A 21,891-nucleotide genomic window follows, 5' to 3' on the forward strand; every position below is an offset into this window, starting at 1 on the left:
AGGTGATGCTTTTGGGGAATCCCTAGGAATGCAGGGAGGTGAAGCTCTGTACTTTTGCCCTTTCACAGTGGTGAGGCTGGGTTTCAAGGCCTGAGTAAGTTTCTACTATTTCCTAAGAGAGACGAATCTGAAGCACTTAGGCAAAGGCAATTTCCCTTCCAAGCTTCCTTGCTTTCTCTCCTCTGGAACACCTTCTCTTGGAAACCCAAAGATCTACTTACTAATAGAGGGCCCATGTAAGACCTCACAGTTGGGGCAGTGGTAGAGATCGATGTCAGCAGCCTTCTCCTCTTCGACACCAACACAACTAGAAAAGAGAAAAGCAGCCAATGTTTATAGAAATTTCATTTTTCATGAAGTCTAGAACTAAGCTGTCCCATACACATGACTATTTTCATATTTAAATTAATTAAACATTCAAATGTAGTTCCTCCATAATACAAGTTACATTTCAAGTGCTCAGCAGACACATGTGGCTAGATGTTACTATATTGGGCAGATTATCAAACATTTTTGTCAATGCAAAAATTTCTATTGGACCACATTGGTCTAAAACAATTATGACAGAGCTAAAAAATACACAAAGTTTCATTTAGACTCAGAATGGATCAAAATGATAAAATAGGCCTTTCCTGACTACCCTCCCCCTGACAAGGAGAACTAAGAACTATTCATGGACAAGACATCACAAAATATGGGAGTGGAGGAGAGGCTGAAACACTCCCTGCACTAGAGACCATTAAAAGGTTAAGAAAACTGACTGTATTACCCCTACCCCAGGCTGGGTGCAGCACTGCATGAAGAACTCTCCCCTGAGGTCATCCCATCACAATGTGTATGTGCCACACTGGGTTTTGACATTGCTGGAACAGAACGGTAGACTTTGCTTGACTGCTGGGCAAATGGGAAAATATCAAGCAGCTCTATTAGATAATCCTAATATGCATTTATGAGTCACCCACTCTTTAAATCTGCTTTGCTCCCAATGAATGCAGAGAGACATGCAGATGAAATCTTAACCTGTAACTGTCTAGAAACTATTGAAACTGTGTAATCTAGCTGACCAGGTTTGTCAGAGCAAACCCTTTCAGATTCAGTGTGAGAAGTTTTATGGAACAGGGACACTAATGTGCAGGATAGGTAGTGATGACATTTTAGGACACCAAGGTTGCCAAAGCCCTCCCACTAGGGACATCAGCACAGGTTGAACTGATAGCCCTGACCCAAATCCTCTAAGGAAAAGAGAGTAAACATATACAGTGATTTGAAATATTCCTTCATGCTTTTGCATACACATGGTGCCATCTGGAAGGAAAGGGACATCCTTACAGCCAGCAACAAAGACATTAAGCACACACTCGCGATATTGGCCTTGCTGAAAATAGCAGCTTTACTATCAGTTATAACAGTGTTTCATTGTCCCAGCCACCAAAGGGATAGATCTGAAATTGCAAAGGGAAACAGAACAGCTGACTGTGCAATTAAGGCCACTGTTCATTTCTGCTCTCTGGAGAGACTCATCCAGTTTGTTACCAAATACACAGACGGGGATAAGGAAAGGGCCCATGAATGGGGTTTTACCAACTTCCACCCAAGTTCCACTTTAAGAATGAACTCACATGGAATGATAATCCTCCCTGAAGTCCTAATTTTCCCAGTGTTGAAACATCTACATGAGGGATCCCACTATGTGAGAGATGCCTTGCTAGAGTCTTTTCTAGAGTACATATAGAAAGGGCTCCTATTTGCAAAGTGGTTCAGCAGATTACCCAAGGTTGCCATTGCTGCGCTAAGAAAAATCTGAAGACTCATTCCCTAAAGCTACTGGTGTTCAATATTGGGGAATCTACCCTTTTATAGCATGTCAAGTAGATTTTATCCAAATGCCCAGAACAACTTGCAATTATAAGTATCTTTTGCACTTTGTGGATACCTTCTTGGGATGGTTGGAAACATTCCCCCTCAGGACAGAAAGTTTCAGAGATTGCCAAATAAACGCTGAAGGAAATAATTCCTTGCTTGGGATTGTCCAACTTTATTCAGAGTGACAATGGACCTGAGTTTGTTTCAGAAGTCACTCAGAAGGAAAGCAATGCTTTACAGATTACTTGGAAGCTACACACTTCCTGGAGACCACAATCTACAGGACAAACTGAGAAAGAACATCACAGTAAAAAAAGACTTTGTTAAAAATATGCCAAAAAACCAATTTGCAACTGGGATTTAGTATTTTCCACCACCCTCCTTCAGATAAGCATGGATCCTAGAAGTAGGTGACATTTAAAGCCCTTTGAAATTGTTTTAGAAGACCATTCCAAGCTTCAATTTTGAACACTGCACCAGACACGGAACAAGAATAAAGGATCAAATAATATGTAAAACATATTCAGGAAGTTTTAGCTGTATTTCATAACTTTGCTCTATTTAGGACTTCCATGCATCCAGATTAACTATCACACCTCCTTTCAGATCTGGTGATCAGGTCTTACACAAGACCTGGTAGAGATGCCAAAGCACAGCTGTAAGAAAAATGGCCTGGTCCTAATGATGTTTTTCTAACCACTCCCACTTCTATAAAACTTTCAGGCATAAAACCCTAGGTGCATCTTTCCAGAGTGAAGAAAGTCCTAGAAGGTAATGACTTGGGGACTAAAACCCTGTAGAGTTGTGAACATTTTGAAGACATAGCTAAGAAAAAGACAAAAGTTTAAATATTTATTCTTCCAGTTTGTTATAAGCTACCCTAGGATTAACTTCTGATTAAACCCTGAAATGATGAGCATAATTTTAAAAAAAAACATAAGGGAGATCTCCATGTCCATATGTTGTATGTCTGCATGTCTTCTCCTTTGCGTCCACTTGTTCTGGTCTCCAGATGATACAGAAATTGTTATAGATGGCAACTATAGAAATTTTGAGCACAGAAATACAATAGGAACTGGTCCAAGTAATTCTAGAAAGTGTGGTCTGGGATAATCTGTGGTTAATGAAAATTAATTTAGAACTTAAGTTATGAAAACTAGTTTGGAATTTAATAATTTGGTCTGACATGTATATCTTTGAAGTCGTGCTATGGAACGTAATTTTTTTTCTTTTAGTCTATGTCATTTGTCCTGGGTACATGTTCACAGAAAATGCAATCAGAGGTGAACTGCTTAAGTCATTAAATGTCAGATAAAATGGGATTTGGGAAATTAAAGGCTTTTCATGGTTAAGAATTCCAACTGTGGAACTGAAGGAAGTGAAGCTTTGGTAGGGGAAAAAAAAACCGGTTACTTTTGCAAAGAACTATAAGATAAGAAAGGTCTAATTCTGTTATTATTGTGCTGGTGGAGTCTAGTTGGAGCTTCGAGATCTTAAATTGTCAGTGTTGCATAATTAAATGGTGTTTTCTCTAACACTATGGAACCTCAGTAGGTCCTGAGATCCTCTATAAAATATGAACCTTTCCTTAGGGGAAAAAGATTAGATGAATTTGACCTATTTGATATTTATCTGGTAAAATGGAACTTAATGGGAAGCACTGATCCTTGAGACAGTTTCACCTTAGCATACGCACTATTTTTTTTTTTAAAGATTTACTTATTTATGCATCAAGAACTGGAAACAGGCCAGAAGTGCAGGGGGTGAGAGGATTCACCAGAGACAGAATGGGGAACAGAACAGGCTGACTGACCGAAATACACTGCTGAGGGGAGCAGTGGGCAAAAAAGGAGAGGTCTGCTATGCCAGGTGGGTAGCTCCCTGGCTGCCTGGGAATCAAACTTGTGCTGCAGACGCTGCGGACAGTTTCACAGTGCAGTACTCAACCACTTGTGCCACCAGGGTGGCCCAGCACATGCATTAATTTTGGTGTTCCAAAATTATGTGAAACTTCTTAAGTATCTGATATGTTCTGATGTGATATTACTTGCCAATTCTGTTTGTTATATTGGGATGTTATAAATTATAATGTTGAACAAATTTCCTTGTTAGTATCAGAGCTTTAATTTTGTAATTTCAGAATTTTAACATTTACAGAAATCATTTATGGAGAAATTAAGAGAATGGCCTTGGCAAAATTTTGAGAACCATGCTAACTGACACACTCAGTATTTAGAATTCATTACATAGAACTGAATAAATTTAATGTTTTTATTTGAAGACTTACTGGGTTATTTTTGTTTGCTTTGATTCGAGGAAAAAATAATTTTAACCAACCATGATCTGCAGTAATTGCATTTTGTGAGCAGAACTCAATTTTGTTTGCATTTTCTCTCTCTCCCTGATACCATCATAATATGGCATTGTGCAAAATTCCAATAAAGAATTTTGTTTCTTTTTATAGAGAGAATTGCAAATAGATGGCTACAGTTTTCAGGATTTGATTGAAAAGTCACAATTGAGACCTTCTGGTGGTAGAGATTGAGCAGGGCCAAGAAGAAGACACCTTGTCTGTGAGAAAGGCTGCAGAGATCTACTGTAGAATAGTAAAGACTACCATCATTTCGAGTTCTGGAGACCCCCAAAGAGAAAAAGCATTGGGAACCTCAAGAAGAGGAAATATTCTCAATTTCCCAGAGGTACAAATGTTGCAGGTAGTATCTGGTAAGACTTCCTGTGGCATGGATCCTCAGGCCTGGACAGGCCAAATGCTTAGAGCTCAATCTATTAATAATTTCCCTTACAGAAAGCTCCAACAAAGCCAACAGAAATTCTACTTGGTTATTCTGTCCTATGCATTTATGCAAAATAGATCAAACAGATTTGAATTAGATAAACTTAAAATATATATTGCTATACTATTTAACAGATGAAGGCAAGAGAAAATCATTTTAATAGTAACCTCTCTTAACCATTTTTGAGATATTTTTCTCTTCTAGTTTGAACTGAATGACTGTTTTCTATAAATGGAGGACTTTGCCACAATGACTATGTATGGCAATGTCTCATAACTGATGTTATTTCCTTTGAGTACACTGCAACCCCAAAGAAAATGGTCTTCTAGGCCATACCCTAGCATTCACACATCTAAGTCTTATCATCATAGAAATGGTGATAAAAAATGAAAATTGGGGAAACTGTAAAAGGAACAGTGAGGAGCAACCTCCAAGCTGGAGAATGGTGCTGATAACCAACCTAATGGCTGAAAGTGAAGCTTTCTTTTTTTTTTTTTTTTTTTTTAAAGATTTATTTATTTATAGAAGCACTGGGTACAGTCAGAAGCGCAGGAGGGTGAGAGAATTCACCAGAGCCAGAGCGGGGAGCAGAGCAGGCAGAAGGACCGAAGTACACTGCTGAGGGGAGCAGCGGGCGGCAGGAGAGGTCTGCGCACCATGTGGGACCCTCCTCTGGTGGCCAGGGAGCAGCCGGGGATCAAACCGGCGCCGCAGGGCTGCAGGCAGCTTCACAACCCAGTGCTCAACCGCTGTGCCATGGGGGAGGCCCTGAAAGTGAAGCTTTCTAAACTTCACCTTTTCAAAATCTACCACGGATGGGGGCTGATGGGAATTAAGGGCAAAGCTGAGTTTAAATGTGTAATTAAACTGCTGAGTCTCTTGGTAGTTAATCCATTGGGCTTCTGGCAGTTAGGCTGCTGGGGCTTTGGCAGTTAAGCCACTCAGAGGAAGGTGTCTGTGGAGAAAATGCCAGATTGCCACATAGAGCTTCACTTTGGCTCTCAGTCTCTGCTCAGTGGATGCTCTTTGGGGTAGAACAGATAATATCTGGCCACACGCCAGCCTGTAAATCCTCTTGCCCTCTCTCTCCCACTGTGTTAATAAAATCTGTTAGTGTTGTTTTGCAACCTATGTCTGTTTTGGGGTCATGTTCTGCAGTTGTAAGCACGTGAGTGAGAATGCACCAACTGCATCATCCCCTCCCTAAGTTTCTTCAGTTTCATTTGGAGATTACATAATATGCTAATGAGTGAGTGTTGGTTAACAAGAAAATCAGAGGAGAAATTTAAAAATAACTGAAGCCAAACAAAAAAGAAGACAAGAGCTATCAGAACTGACGGAACTAGCAAAAGCAGTCCTCTAAGAGGTAAGCATATAGGAATACAGGCCTACATGAAGAAAGAAGAAATACTTCAAATAATCAAACCTTATACCTTAAGTAACTAGAAAAATAATAGGCAAAATCAAAAGTCACTAAAAGGAAGTAATAAAAATTGTGCCAGGAATAAACAGAGTAGAAATTAAAAAGATGGTACAAAAGATCAATGAAATCAAAAGCAAATTTTTGAAAAGCTAGACAAGCCTCCAGCCAGGTTCTCTAAGGGGAAAAAAAAAACAAACAAGAAAACTCTAATAACTAGAACCAGCTATGAAAAATAAGTTACAGTAGGCATCTCAGAAATATGAATTTTATGAGCTACTAAGATAATCTTTATATCCATAAATTGGATAACCCAGAGGAAATGGACACCCTTTGGAAGCATACAACTTTCTAGGACTGAATCTGGAAGAAACAAAAAACAAAACAGGACAATTATAAGCCAGGAAATTGAAACAATAATCGTCTCCTAGAAAGAAAAAAAAGCCTACAACAAGATGGTTTCACTGGTAAGTTATAGCAAACATTCAAAGCTGAACTAATAACCATTCTTCCCAAACTCAGCCAAAAGACTACAAAAGGAACGATTTGAAAGACATATATTGAGGACATTACTATGATACCAAAACCAGAAAAGGACATGACACAAAAAAGAAAACTACACATCAATATCCCTTATAAACATAAATGGAAAAATTCCTCAATGAAAGCTACCAATCCAAACTTGACAATACATTAAAAGGATCATCATAGTGAATGAGTAGGGTTTACTCCAGGATGCGAGGATTATTGTTCAACATCCAGAAATCAATCCATGTAATTACACCATCAACAAAAGGGGAAAGAATGAGCATATCAATAGACACAGAAAAATACTTGATAAGATTCACCATATTTATGATTAAAAACTCTGAAAGAAAATGGGAATAAAAGAAACACCTCAACATATTAAAGGCTATATATGACACACCCACAGTTAACATATTCAATGATGCAGCACTAAAAACTTTTTCTCTATGATAAGGTACAAGACAAAGATGTATACTTTTACCACTACTATTCAACATAATATTGGAAGTTTTAGGTAGAGGAATTAAGCAAGAGAGAGCTATAAAACTAAAAAGCTTCTGTACTGCTAAAGAGACAGTAATCAAACGAAGAGAAATCCTACCAAATGGGAGAAAATATTTGCACATCATACAACTGATAAAGGATTGATACCGAAGATCTACAAAGAGCCTATATAACTCAACAAAAACAAAGTGAACAACCCAGTCAAAAAATGGGTAGAAGAGCTAAAAAGATATTTCTCAAAAGAAGAAACACAAATGGCCAACAGGCATTTGAAAAAATGTTCAACAGCACTAATTATCAGGGAAATGCAAATCAAAACCACAATGAGGGCCTTCCTGGTGGTGCAGGGGTTAAAGACACAGTGCTATCAAGCTAACAATCTATCAGCAGCCACTGAAGGAGGAGATCAATCCCTTGCCAGGGAGCTGACCCACATGGTACAGCAGACCTCTCCTGTCTTTCCCACTACTCTGTGTATTTCAGTTAATCTGCCTGTTCTGGTCCCACTCTGTCTCTGGTGAATCCTCTTACCACCCTGCACCGCTGGCCTACACCCCAGTTCTTTCATGCATGTATAAATAAATCTTAAAAAAACACACAATGATATACCACCTCACCCCAGTGAAAACGGCCCATATTAAAAAAACTAGCAACAGGGCCTCCCTGGTGGCGCAAGGGTTAAGCACCACACTATGAAGCAATCCACAGACTCTGCAGCATGAGTTCGATTCCTGGCCAGCCAGGAAGAAACCCACATGGCGCAGCAGACCTCTTCTGTCTTGCCCAGTGCTCCCCATCAGCAATGCATTTCAGTCAGTCTTCCTGTTCTGTTCCCCACTCTGTCTCTGCTGAGTCTTCTCACCCCCCACATCTCTGGCCTATACCCCAGCTCCTGTATGCACAAATAAATAAATCTTAAAAAAAAAAAAAAACTGGCAACAACAAACGCTGGAGAGGATGTGGAGGTAAAGGAACACTTTTACAGTGCTGGTGGAAATGTAAACTAGTCCAGCCACTATGGAAAGCTGTGTGGAGGTTCCTCAAAACAGTAAAAATCTATCTACCATATGATCCAGCGATTCCACTCCCAGGAATCTACCTAAAGAACATACAAACACTAATTTGAAAGGAAACCTGCACTTCTATGTTTATTGCAGCACTATGTGCAATAAATAAGATATGGAAACAACCTAAATGTCCCCAAACAGACAAATGGATCAAAAAGTTGGGGCACATATACAATGGAATACTACTCTGCAATAAAAAAAGATAAACTTGTGCCATTTGTGGCAACATGGATGGAGCTAGAAGGGATTATGCTAAGCAAAATAAGCCAGAAGGAAAAACACAAACACTGGATGATTCCACTTATCTGTGGAATATATCTGAAACTGACAAAAGGTCAAGAAAAAGATAAAATGTGCAAGCTGACCATAGATCTAAGGCCTTCAACAAGGGAGGGGGACGGAGAGGGGTCAAAATAGGGCTGGGAAAAGTACAAGGGACTATGGTGATGGTTTACAGGTGATATGGTGGTGGGAGAGCTATGGGTCGACACCTGAGGGGAGAAACCAAATACTGTACAAAAATGAATGACATAATAAATTAAAATTAAAAAGAGCCATCCAAAGTTGGAAAGAAGATTTAAGATTATCATTATATGCAGACATCATGATAATATACATAAAAATTCCTGAAGACTCCATTAAAAAAAACTATTAGAAACAATAAATCAGTACAGCAAAATGGCAGTCTATGAAGTCAATATATAAAAATCTTTCATGTACCTATATGTAAATAGTGAAGTAGAAGAGAAGGAAATCAAGAATTCAATCCCATTTATAATTGCATGAACATTTAAATAACTAGGAATAAACTTAACATGAAGGAACCTAAAGACCAGTACCATAAAAACTGCACGAGTATTTAAAGAAATGGAAGACACTAAAATGCAAAGATTGTCCCTAATAAACAATGTTCATGGATTGAAAAGAATTAACATTGTTAAAATGGCCATCTTAAAGGGTTACTGATATTTTCTCTTTCCATTCTGACTCCTGTTGGGTCCCTGGGTGAATGAACAGTATTCCCAATATGCAATTAAGTTTAATTTTGTAAAAACATTTTAATTTTTCTGTCTTAAGGGGTCACTGAAAATGAGAGTTTGGTATTTTTGGGAATTTCCCAACTGGCTATGTGTGCCATTTTCTGAATATCTCTAATCTATTATATATATATATTATACCTTTCTTACTGAGAAAGCCCCTTTTGGGTGATGGGTATCAGGGCTTTTTTCCATTTTCCCCATTAAACAACTGAAATTTAAAAAAGGTAAAAACAGATAAAATTAATATTAATAATATTTTAGTTAACCAATAGACACAATATTATTTCAACATACAATAAAAATTTTTAAAGTTAAGATATTTCACTTTATTAAATGAAAAGAGTATTTATTTTATAGTTAACAGAGGTTTTTTGAGTAAAGGATTACAGGTAATCATTTTCCTTCCCATTTTTTCTGTATTGTCTAGTTTTCCACAATGTTCTATAAGTAACAAGTGTTGCTTATTTCATAATGTAATATTTTAAAATGATTTAATTTTGAAATTTTGAGTTTGCATGTATGAGAGGTGGTACTCTCACAAACTAAACCCTTCCTCACCTAAGAAGTCAGCAGCAGCTCTCTAAGTAACTTCTAGTTAAGATCATACTCCTAAAGTATTTGGTCACAGGGAGCATAAAAACAGGGCAGAACTCCAACTCTTTCAGGCAAGATCATGCTCATAAGCCAACTTCCTGCAAACTGAAACCCACCCAAATGCTAGTACTATGCCTGTAAACCTGCTGCATAACAATAAATTGAGGATATAGCCATCAACTTGGTAAAAACTTTGCTTGAAAAGGACTCAGATAAGGGGCCTCCCTGGTGACACAAGGGGTTAAGCACCTCACTAGGAAGCAATCTGCAGCATGACTTTGATCCCCTGCCAGCCAGGGAGCAACCCACATGGCCTAGCAGACCTCTCCTGACTAGCCCACTGCTCCCCTCAGGCAGTGTACTTCAGTCAATCTGCCTGTTCTGTTTCCCACTCTGTCTCTGGTGAATCCTCTCACCCCACCATCTCTGGACTGCACCCCAGGTCTTGTATGCATAAATAAATAAATCTTAAAAAAAAAAGACTCAGATAGGGTCTCCCTGGTGGTGCAGGAGGTTGAGCGCAGCACTGTGAGGCTGTCCATGGCCTTTGTGGCGCGAGTTCGATTCCCAGCCGGCTGGGGAGCAACCCACATGGCGCAGCAGACCTCTCCTGTCTCACCCGCTGCTCCCCTCAGCACTGTATTTTGGTATATCTGCCTGTTCTGCTCCCTACTCTCTCTGGTGAATCTTCTCACCACGACTCTGGCCTATACCCCACTTCTTTAAAAAAAAAAATAAAAGGACTCAGATAACCTATGTAAAGTTCCTGGTGATAGTGCGCAGAGTCTGGTACAGAATAAGTAGTCAATAAGAGTTAATATTTTTTCACCCAGTCTAGAATTCACCCTTCAACTGCCTAAACCTTTAAATACATTCCCCAGACCTTGTAGTATTAACCCACTTCTCTGGACTACACGCCTTCTGTTTTATACATGCTCCTCTTCGATAGTTCTCAAGAAGGAAGTTCTACCAGTCATCTCTTTTATGAATTTTCACTCCAAATAGCTGTGTGATTTCTCTATTCTAAACATCCACTGCTCATCAACCTTTCCAGCTTTTCTAGTGTATGCTCAGTAACCCTAATCCTTGGTAAATATTCACAATACCATCAACAAAACCCTCTGTCATCCTGACTTAAATGAATAGTTTCTCCTATTAGAAAACCATTTTCTCAATACCAGTGTGGCCCATAGAATATTGCTAGTCCAGGATGTCCACTCTCACCACTGATTTTCAATATAATACTGAAGTCCTAGCCAGTGCAATAAGACAAGAGAAAGACATAAAAGGAATCCAAATAGGAAAAGAAGAAGTCAATCTATCACTATTTGCAGATGATATGATAATATACATAGAGAACCCCAAAAACTCCACAGAAAAACTAATTAAACTCATCAATCAGTTCAGTGAAGTGGCAGGATACAAAATCAACACGCAAAAATCAGTAGCCTTCCTATACACCAACAATAAATCTGAAGAAGAAGAAATAAAAAAAAAAAACATCCCTTTTACTATTGAAACAAAAAAAATCAAATACTTGGGAATAAATCTAACAAAAGAGGTAAAGGACCTATACAAAGAAAACTATAAAACACTGTTAAAAGAAATAGAAGAAGACACAAAGAAATGGAAAGACATCCCCTGCTCATGGATTGGGAGAATAAACATTATTAAAATGGCCATCCTACCAAAGCAATATACAGATTCAATGCTATTCCAATCAAAATTTCAATGTCATTCTTCAAAGAAATAGAACAATTATTGATGAAATTCATATGGAACAACAAAAAACCCCCGAATAGCCAAAGCTCTCCTGAAAAAAAAGAAGGGAATGGAGGCATCACACTCCCAGACTTCAAACTTTACTACAAAGCCATAATCATTAAAACTGCATGGTATTGGAACAAGAACAGACACACAGACCAATGGAATCGAATAGAAAATCCAGAAATAAACCCACAGATTTATGGTCAACTAATCTTTGACAAAGGAGGAAAGAATATGCATTGGAGCAAAGAAAGTTTGTTCAATAAATGGTGCTGGGAAAACTCGGTCGCTACATGCAAAAGAATGAAGCTTGACTACTACCTCACACCATACACAAAAATCAACTCAATATGGATTAAAGAACTTGACATAAGACCTGAAACCATAAAATACATAGAAGGAAATACAGGCGAAACACTACATTATATGTTGCTCAAAGACATCTTTACAGACACATCACCCAAAGCAGTGATAGTGAAGGCAAAGATCAACAGCTGATGGGCCTCCCCGGTGGCGCAGTGGTTGAGCGCTGGGTTGCGAAGCTGCCAGCAGCCTCTGCGGCGCCAGTTCAATCCCAGGCTGCTCCCCGGCCACCAGAGGAGGGTCTCACATGGCGCACAGACCTCTCCAGCCACCCGCTGCTCCCCTCAGCAGTGTACTTCGGTCCTTCTGCCTGCTCTGCTCCCCGCTCTGGCTCTGGTGAATTCTCTCATCCTCCCGCACTTCTGACTGTACCCAGTGCTTGTATAAATAAATAAATAAATCTTTAAAAAAAAAAAAGATCAACAGCTGGGACTACATCAAATTAAAGAGCTTCTGCACAGCAAAAGAGACAATAACAAAAACAAAGAGAAACCCCACCAACTGGGAGAACATTTTTGCACACAACACTAATGATAAAGAACTGATCACAAAAATCTGCAAAGAGCTGATGAGACACAACAACAACAAAGAAAATAATCCAGTCAAAAAATGGGCAGAAGAGCTAAAAAGAAACTTCTCTGAAGAGGAAATGCAAGTGGCCAACAGGCACATGAAAAAATGTTCAACATCACTTGTAATCAGGGAAATGCAAATCAAAACTACCATGAGATACCATCTTACACCAGTGAGAATGGCACATATTAAAAAAACTAGCAACAACAAATGTTGGCGAGGGTGTGGAGAAAAAGGAACTCTCCTGCACTGTTGGTGGGAGTGCAAACTGGTCCAACCACTATGGAGAGCTGTGTGGAGATTTCTGGACCTACTAAACATAGAGCTTCCATATGATCCAGCAATTCCACTCCTAGGTATTTACCTAGAGGACACAGAAACATCAATTCCAAAAAGCACCTGCACCCCTATGTTTATAGCAGCACTATTTACAATAGCTAAGAATTGGAAACAACCCAAATGCCCAAAAATAGATGACTGGATCAAGAAGATGTGGTACATATACACAATGGAATATTACTCAGCAATCAAAAAGATAAACTCATGCCATTTGCAGCCACATGGATGGAGCTGGAAGGGATCATGCTCACTGAGATAAGCAAGAAAGAAAAAGAAATATACTGTATTGTCTCACTAATAGCAAGAATTTAGAAGACCCAAATAAGGGATCAGGAAAAAGACTAATTATAATAAAGTAAAAATCAAAATCAACAGGCAACTATAAACCAGAGACACAAAACAAGGGTGGTGGGAATTTTACAGGGATTATAATAACCAAGGTGAAAATGCATACATGTACAAAAATGAAAAACGATGTAAAAAAATACATAAAATAATTTTTTTAAATGGAAGAAAACGCCCTAAACCAAGAAAAGTGACTAAATGTATAAATTCAGGAATCTAAAAGAATCACAAAATGCCTAAATAAAATGAGATCAACACCAAGACAAATTTCAAAAATATTCAGGACAATGAAAGAATAGTAAAGCTGGCAAGGGGGAAGAACATAACCTGTAGTTAATTCAATCAGGGTAACATCAAACTTCTCTGCAGAAACACTATGAGCAGGAAGAGACTGGAATGATGTACTCTGAATACTGAAAGAGGAAAAACTGTAGCTAAGAATACTCTATACTGCAAAACTCTCCTGCAGATATGAGGGAGGAATAAAGCTTTTTGAGATACAGAGACTCAAAATGTTGGCAAACACTAAACCACCCTTCCAAGAAATACTGAAGGAGAATACACACTAAAAGCAAAAAGATCATCATACACAAAGAACTAAATAAGGAAATAGTCTGACCCGTAAAAATTACAAATGAAATAGCAACAACAGATTATCAAATATCAATAATCACTTTAAACAAAAATGAAATGAACTCATCAATTAAAAGACAGAGAGAACCTAGTTCTATCAGGGAATAAAATCATTCCTTCCACTGTGTCAAGAAGACACACCTAAACTCCACAAGACAAGCATAGGCACAAAGAAAAGGGTTGGAAAACAATCTCACAAGCAAATGGGACTCTAAAGAAGGCAGGGATGGCCATAGTTACATCAGACAAAATAGATTTCCAGTTGAAAAAGGTAACAAGAGACAGGGAGGGAGACTATCTAATGAAAAAAGGAACAATACACCAAGAAGACATAACACTCATCAATGTATATGCACCAAATGAAAGATCACCAAAACACATTAGACAACTACTATCAACTCGGAAAATACACAATGGAAAAAAAACACATTTGTGGTAGATCACCACCACACTCTCCTCAATGAACAGAACACCTAGACAGATATAAACAGGGATACAATAGCTTTAAACAGAGAATTAAAACTCAAGGACCTCATGTACTTACACAGGGCACTGCACCCCCAAAAGCAGAATACACATTTTTTTCAAGTGCACATAGGACATTCTTTGGAATTGACAACATTTTGGGACACAAAACATCAAGTTTTGAAATCATACTCAACATCTACTTAGAACATAAAGGTATCCAACTAGAAATCAACTATCGAAAGAAAGCAGGGAAATCTTAATACACGGACACTGAACAACACACTACTGAAAGACAACTGGGTTAGTGAGGAAATTCAAAGAAGAAATTAAAAAATACCTTGAGACAAATGAAAACAGGCACAAAATCATCCAAAACTTATGGGCACACAAAAGCAGTAGAAAGAAAGACATGTATAGCAATGCAGGCCCACATCAAGAAACAAAAAAGAGTTCAAATAAATAACCTTCTCTCTCAACTTACTTAGAAAAAGAAGTATGAACAAATTCAAAAGCCACTAGAAAAACAGAAAAATAAAAATCAAAGCAGAAGTAAATGAAATAGAAATTATAGTCCAAAATATCAATGAGACCAAAAGTCATTTCTTTGAAAAATGAGCAAATTAGAGAAACTTCTAGCAAGGCTCACCAAGGAAATAAGGGAGAAACCTCAAATAAATAATCAAAAAGGAAAGTGGATAAATCACAATAGGCACTGCAGAAATTCAGGGGATTATTGGAGACTACTATGAACATGTATATGCTAACAAATTCAATAACCTAGAAAGATGGAGAAATTCTTAGAATTATACAATCAATTAAGACTGAACAGGGAAGAACCAGAAACCCTGAACAATCACAAGCAAGAAAATTGAAACAGTAATCCAGAGTCCAGGACATGGTGTCTTCACAACTGAATTCTACCAAATCTTGAAAGATGAACTAATGCCTATCTTACTCAAACTCTTCAAATAATTGAAAAAAAAGGAATACTTGCAAATACCTTTGATGAGGCCAACAGTACTCTATTACCAAATCCAAATAAAGACAACAACAAAAAGAAAACTACAGACCAATCTCCCTAATGAACACAGACTCAACCATCCAGAACAAAATCCTAGCAAACTGAATCCAACAACGCATTAAAAGGATCATACACCATGAACAAGTGGGATTCATACCAGGAACACAAAGATGGTTCAACATCTGAAATTAATCAATATAACTCACCACATCAATAAAAAGAAAGACACAATCCATATAATCATATCAATATATGCTGAGAAAGCATTTGATAAGATCCAACATCCATTAATGTTGAAAACCTTTGAAAATCTAGGGATAAACAGAACATGACCTTAACATAACAAAAGCCATTTACAACAAATCCATAGCTAATCTCATTCTCAATGGTGAAAAACTGAAAGCTTTCCCACTAGGATCAGGGACAAGACAAGGATGTCCACTCTCACCATTTTGATTCAACATAGCATTGGAAGATCTAGCTAAAGTAATCAGACAAAAGAAAGATATATAGGGAATCCAAATTTAGAAAGAAAAAGTAAAGCTATCATTATTTGCAGATGACATGATTATATACATAGAGAACAGAAAAACTAACTGAAACAATTAGTTTATCAAAGTGGCAGTGTATAAAATCAACACACATAAATCAGTTGTCTTCCCATACGCAAACAATGAGATAGAAGAGGAAGTAATTAAGAAAGTGATCCCTTTTACAATTACACCAAAAATATTCAATACCTAGAAATAAGCCTAACAAAAGAAGAACAAAAGTAAAGAAAACTATAACATTACACAGTTGAAAGAAACAGAAGATACAAACAAATGGAAAATATTCACTGCTCATGGATTGGAAGAATCAACGTTGTCAAAATGGCCTTCCTATCCAAAATAATGTAAAGATTCAATGCAATTCCAATAAAAATATCAATGACATATTTCAAAGAACTGGAGCAAATACTACTGAAATTCATATGAAATCACAAAAGACCCTGAATAGCAAAGGTAGTCATGACAAAGAAGGAAAAGAATAGAGGTGTTACACTTTCAGACTTCAAGCTATATTATAAAGCCTTAAAATTACAAGATCACAATACTGGAAGAAAGGCCAATGGAATAGAATTGAGAGCTCAGAAATAAACCCACAAATACATGGACAGTAAATTTATGACAAAGTTGCCCAAAAAACATGCATTGGAATAGGATAGTCTCTACAATAAATAGTATTCACAAAAGGAGACAGTTGTATGCAAAAGAATGAAACTGGACAATGATCTCACACCATACACTAAAATCAACTAAAAATGAATCATAGTCTTGGATGTGAACCAGAAACTACAAAATACATAGAAGAAAACATAAGCAAAATATTTGATGACATACTGTTTAGTGATGCCTTTAAGGAATCCTCTCCAACAATAAGGAAAACAAAAGAGAACGTAAACAGTTGGGAATTCATCAAACCAAAAAAATTCTGTACAGTGAAAGAAACCATAACTAAAAGGTAAAGACATCCTACTGAATGGGAGAAAATAATTACACGCCATACATCTGACAAAGAACTGATAACAAAGATATACAAAGAATTCATAAAACTCTACAAAAACAAAACAAAATAGCCCAATCAAAAACTGGGCCAAAGAACTAACAGCCACCTCTCCAAAGAAGACATTAAAACAGCTATCAGGCACATGAATAGATGTTTACAATCACTTATTATTAGAGAAATACAAATCAAGACCACAATGAGATACCATCTCACACCTGTGAGAATGGCCCATATTGAAAAGACCTGAAGCAAGAAGTACTGGCGAGGATGTGGAGAAAAGGAAACCCTCCTACACTTCTGGTGGGAATGCAAACTTGTCCAGCTGCTATGGAAAGCAATATGGAGGTGTCTCACAATATTAAATATGGATGTGCCATTTGATCCAGTAATTCCACTCCAAGGTATCCATGCAAAAAATTCAAAAATACTAATTTGAAAGGAAACTTGCACTCCCATGTTTACTGGAACACTATTTACAAAAGTTAAACTATGGAAACAACCTAAGTGCCCCAGAAAAGATGAGTGGATCAAGAGGATGTGGTATATAAATATAGTGGAATAATACTACCTAATGATCAAAAAAGATAAATTCATGCCATTTGTGGCAACATGGATAGAGTTGGAAGGGACAATGCTAAGTGAAATAAGTCAGGAGAAAGATCACAGATGATGTCACTAAAATGTGGAATAATAAATAACTAACTTAATAGTCAGATAAAGACAAGCTGAAAAACTAACCTTTGACAGCTGACTACAGAACTGTAGCACCAAGGGGAGAGGGGGTGGAAGAGGGGTAAGAAAAAAGAGGGAAGGAAGCACAATGGTCTATGGTGGTGGAATATGGGTGAGTTGGTGGTGGGTGCACTACAGTGGTAATACCTGATGGGGTTATCCCAATATTACCTCATTTAAAATAAAATAAAAGAAAAAAACAGACTAACATTATCAATGGAACACAGTACAGATATAGACCCACATAAATATCATCAATTGATCTTTGACAATGGTCAGTTAATACAGTGGAGCCAAAGATAAATCTTTTCAACAATTGGTGCTAGAAATACTGGATATTTATATGTAAAAAAGACTCCAGATACAGGCATTATACTCTTCACAAAAATTAACTTAAAATGGATCACACACTGTGCTTCCCTGGTGGCGCATGGGGTTAAGCACTTCACTATGAAGCAATCCGCAGCCTCTGCGGCATGAGTTCGGTCCCCGGCCCACCAGGGAGCAACCCACATGGTAAGGCAGACCTCATCCTGTCTCACCCGCTGCTCCCCTCAGCAGTGTATTTCAGTCAGTCAGCCTGTTCTGTTCCCCACTCTGTTTCTGGTAAATCCTCTCACCGTCCCCGCCTCCCTGGCATCTCTGGTGTGTACCCCAGTTCTTGTATGCGTAAATAAATCTTTAAAAAAGCATAAAAAATGGATCACACCTACAAAACTCCTAGATGATAGCATAGGACAAAATCTAATAACTATTGCTTTGGCAGTAACTTTTTAGATGTAACAACAAAGGTAAGATCCATGATAAAAAGGATTGGTAAGACAGACCTCATTAAAACTTAAAACCTGATCTTTGAAAAGACACTGTTAAGAGAATGAATAGTCATGACAAGACACTGAGGAGAGGCTAATCTATTTCCACAAATCATTTACAATACTGTCTGTAGAGGTCAGGAACGGGCCACAGTGCAGGTTTTCTGATCCAGCAGACCAGGTAAAGGAGGAGTCAGAGTCCTCAGTGGTTTTGCAGGTTTTTATTGGGATTACCAGGCATATGGCAGGCAGTCGTGCTGGGGGGCCGGGAGACTGGCAGTCCTCCCAGCCCCCAGCAAATCCTCACTCTATCTGGGCTCTCTGGCGTTCTCTCTGCTTTTCTGCTCTTCTGTTCGTTCTGCTGCTTCTCGGCTTCTTCATCGGCTTCTATTGGCGTCCTGGTGACGCCGCCCTTAAAAGCCCAGTCTTAGCCCAGGTGAATCCCATCTACCTCTGCCCACACCCTATTCCAGGTGCCCTTCATCAGGCATGCATTCAGGACCGCAAGGATCCATCATCTATCCTGATGGCGGGAGGGCAGAAAAGCCTGATCCCTTTTACCTTATCGTACACTGTCAAACAAATGTTACCTCACAAAAAATAAATTAAAACTAAAAAAAAAATTTTCAAAGGGAAAATGAAAAAAGAAGTCAAAAACTGGGAGTAAATACATGCAATATCATAGCTAGTAAAGGATTTTTGTGAAAATATACAAAAAACAAACAAACAAAAAAACAACTCCTGAAACTTAACAAGAAAACACAAAACTCAGTTTAAAAAAAAATGGTCAAAAGATCTGGACACCTCACCAAAGATATACAAAAGGCAACAAAGCATATGAAAAGGCACTCCATATCTTATGTCATTTGGAAATGAAAATTAACAATAAGATATCAGCATACAATACACCTATCACAAGAGCCAAAATCCAAAACACTGACATCACCAAATGCTGACAAGGATCTGGAAGAGGAACACCCATTTATTGCCAGTGTGGATGCAAAATGGTATGGCCACTTTGGAAAACAGTTTGGCAGTTTCCTACAAAACTAAACATACTCTTATCATATGACACAGAAATTGTGCTTCTTGGTGAAGTGAAATCACAAAAACCTGCACATATGAAAAAAAACATGGAGTTACCTTAAAGGCATATTAGCAAGTGAAGGAAGTCAATCTGAAAGACTAAAAACTGTACGACTCCAACTATGTGACATTTTGGAAGAGGTAAAACTACGGAGATAGTGAAAAGATCAATAATTGTCAGGGGTTGGCGGGACATAGGGATGAACAGGAGGAGTAAAGAGTATGTTTAGGGCAGTAAAATTATTCTGTATGATATTAAAATGCTATTGTAACAGAAATATATCCAAACCCACAGAAAGTAGTACGTAAACTATAGACTTTGGATGATAAATGTGTATCAATGTAGGTTCATCATTTGGAAAAAATACACCCTTCTGATGGGTATTAATATAAATGTAACGGGGGAAACTATGCATGTGCGGGTCCAGGAGGCATATGAGAAATCTCCATACCTTCTGCTCAATTTTTTGCTGTGAACCTAAAACTACTCTGAAAAATAAAGAGTATTTTTTTTTTTAGAGGCATGCTTTCTTTCTTTATTTATTTTGTTTGTTTATACATGCACTGGGTACAGTCAGAAGCGCGGGAGGGTGAGAGAATTCACCAGAGCCAGAGCGGGGAGCAGTACAGGCAGAAGGACCGAAGTACACTGCTGAGGGGAGCAGCGGGCGGCAGGAGAGGTCTGCGCGCCATGTGGGACCCTCTTCCGGTGGCCAGGGAGCAGCCGGGGATCGAACCGGCGCCGCAGAGGCCGCGGGCAGCTTCGCAACCCAGCGCTCAACCGCTGTGCCACCGGGGAGGCCCAATAAAGAGTATTTTAAAAAATATCTGGGTCATGCTGCCTGACAATTCTCCCTTATTTCCCTACTCAACTCTCCCTTCCATTAACCACAAAGGCTACTTCAAATCTCTGACCCTACTACCACCCTCTTCTCAACAAATGACCTGCCTCCTACTTCTTAGGCAAAATGAAGTAACCAGTGAGGAAACCACTTCAATTTCCCACAGCAAATTTGTATCTTTCCACACCTCTCCTTTCTTCTTGTTGTGAATAAAAGAACTATCCTTCCTTTGTTCTCAAGCCAATTTTTCCACGTGGGTCACATTTTCTTTTTACCTTCTTAATCAATTATCACTTCTTTCTGCAGTATCTTCAACCTCTTGGCTCACCTTTACAAAAAGATAACACCTTCCTTTTCAAAAAGGTAACACCTTCCCTCCCTCCTGTTTGCCCTTCTGCCACTTCACAGATAGACATCTTTAATTTATACAACTTCGTAATAATGTTTATATGAAGAGTTGACAATTATATGTATTATAAAATTCAAAAAGGTACAGAACTGTATATAATGAAAAATCAGTCTCTATCCTACTCCTTGCTGCCAAGTAGTATTCAGAGTGATCTTCATTCAGAGTCAAACCTACAAAAAGACTTTTTTAGAGTTGCTGTATATACTTTCTCACCTAGTACTGCAGTCTGATTTTAGTCCCCATCTTGTTTAAAACAGATCTCATGATGTCCTGACCTCCTTATTAACACATGCAATAAATACTTCTCTCCTTTCTCACTTAACCTCTTAGCAACATTTCCACAGTGTCTACCCTGTGTTCTCTTCACTTGACAAGCTAACACTGATTTCCATAACACATGACTTATCTGGTGTCCATTGCTCCAGCTAACATACAACGAAAATCTGCCAAGCCCTGATCTGTATGCTGGGGAGACAAAGAAACAGAACAAAGCATACATAAATTCCTGTCTTCATGAAACTGACATTCAGTTAAGAATGACCCACATTAAAAAAACCTGGAAACAACAAATATTGGCAAGGATGTGGAGAAAAAGGAACCCTCCTACACTGCTGGTAGGAATGCAAACTGTTCCAACCACTATAGAGAGCTATGTGGAGGTTCCACAAACTACTAAAAATGGAGCTACCATATGACCCAGAAATTCTACTCCTAGGAATCTACCCAAAGAACACAAAAACATTATTTCTTTTTTTTTTAAATAATAAATTTTATTTTTATATTCCCCCATACAATTGCAAACGCCCCATTCTGACCCCAATCCTTCCCCTCCCGCCCCCCACCCCCCAAAAAGTGTCTCTGGTTCATAGTTTTTTGTTGATTTTGATTTTCACTTTCTTATATTCATTTTCCTGGTCCCTTATTTAAGTTTTCTAGATTCCTGCTATGAGTGAGACCATCCGGTATTTTTCTTTTTCTTTTTGGCTTATTTCGCTGAGCATGATCCCTTCCAGCGCCATCCATGTTGCTGCAAATTGCATGTGTTTATCTTTTTTGAATGCTGAGTAATATTCCATGGTATATATGTACCACATCTTCTTGATCCAGTCATCTATTTTTGGGCATTTGGGCTGTTTCCAAAG

At 38.2% G+C, this 21,891-nt stretch overlaps 1 protein-coding gene across 3 annotated transcripts in view; it reads right to left on the reverse strand.

Annotated features, from left to right (window-relative positions):
• Window positions 1-21,891, reverse strand: part of PHF8 (PHD finger protein 8) — a gene marked incomplete at both ends in the record, with an annotated part of 180,995 nt that overhangs the window by 133,493 nt on the left and 25,611 nt on the right. For all 3 annotated transcript variants that reach the window (XM_084258613.1, XM_084258611.1, XM_084258612.1), the window contains one exon: window positions 222-307. In XM_084258613.1, coding sequence (XP_084114739.1) covers window positions 222-307 — 86 coding nt within the window. The remainder of the gene's footprint in view (window positions 1-221; window positions 308-21,891) is intronic.

This window comes from Talpa europaea, assembly GCF_964194135.1.
Source record: "Talpa europaea genome assembly, chromosome: X".
NCBI classification, from domain to species: Eukaryota; Metazoa; Chordata; class Mammalia; order Eulipotyphla; family Talpidae; genus Talpa; species Talpa europaea.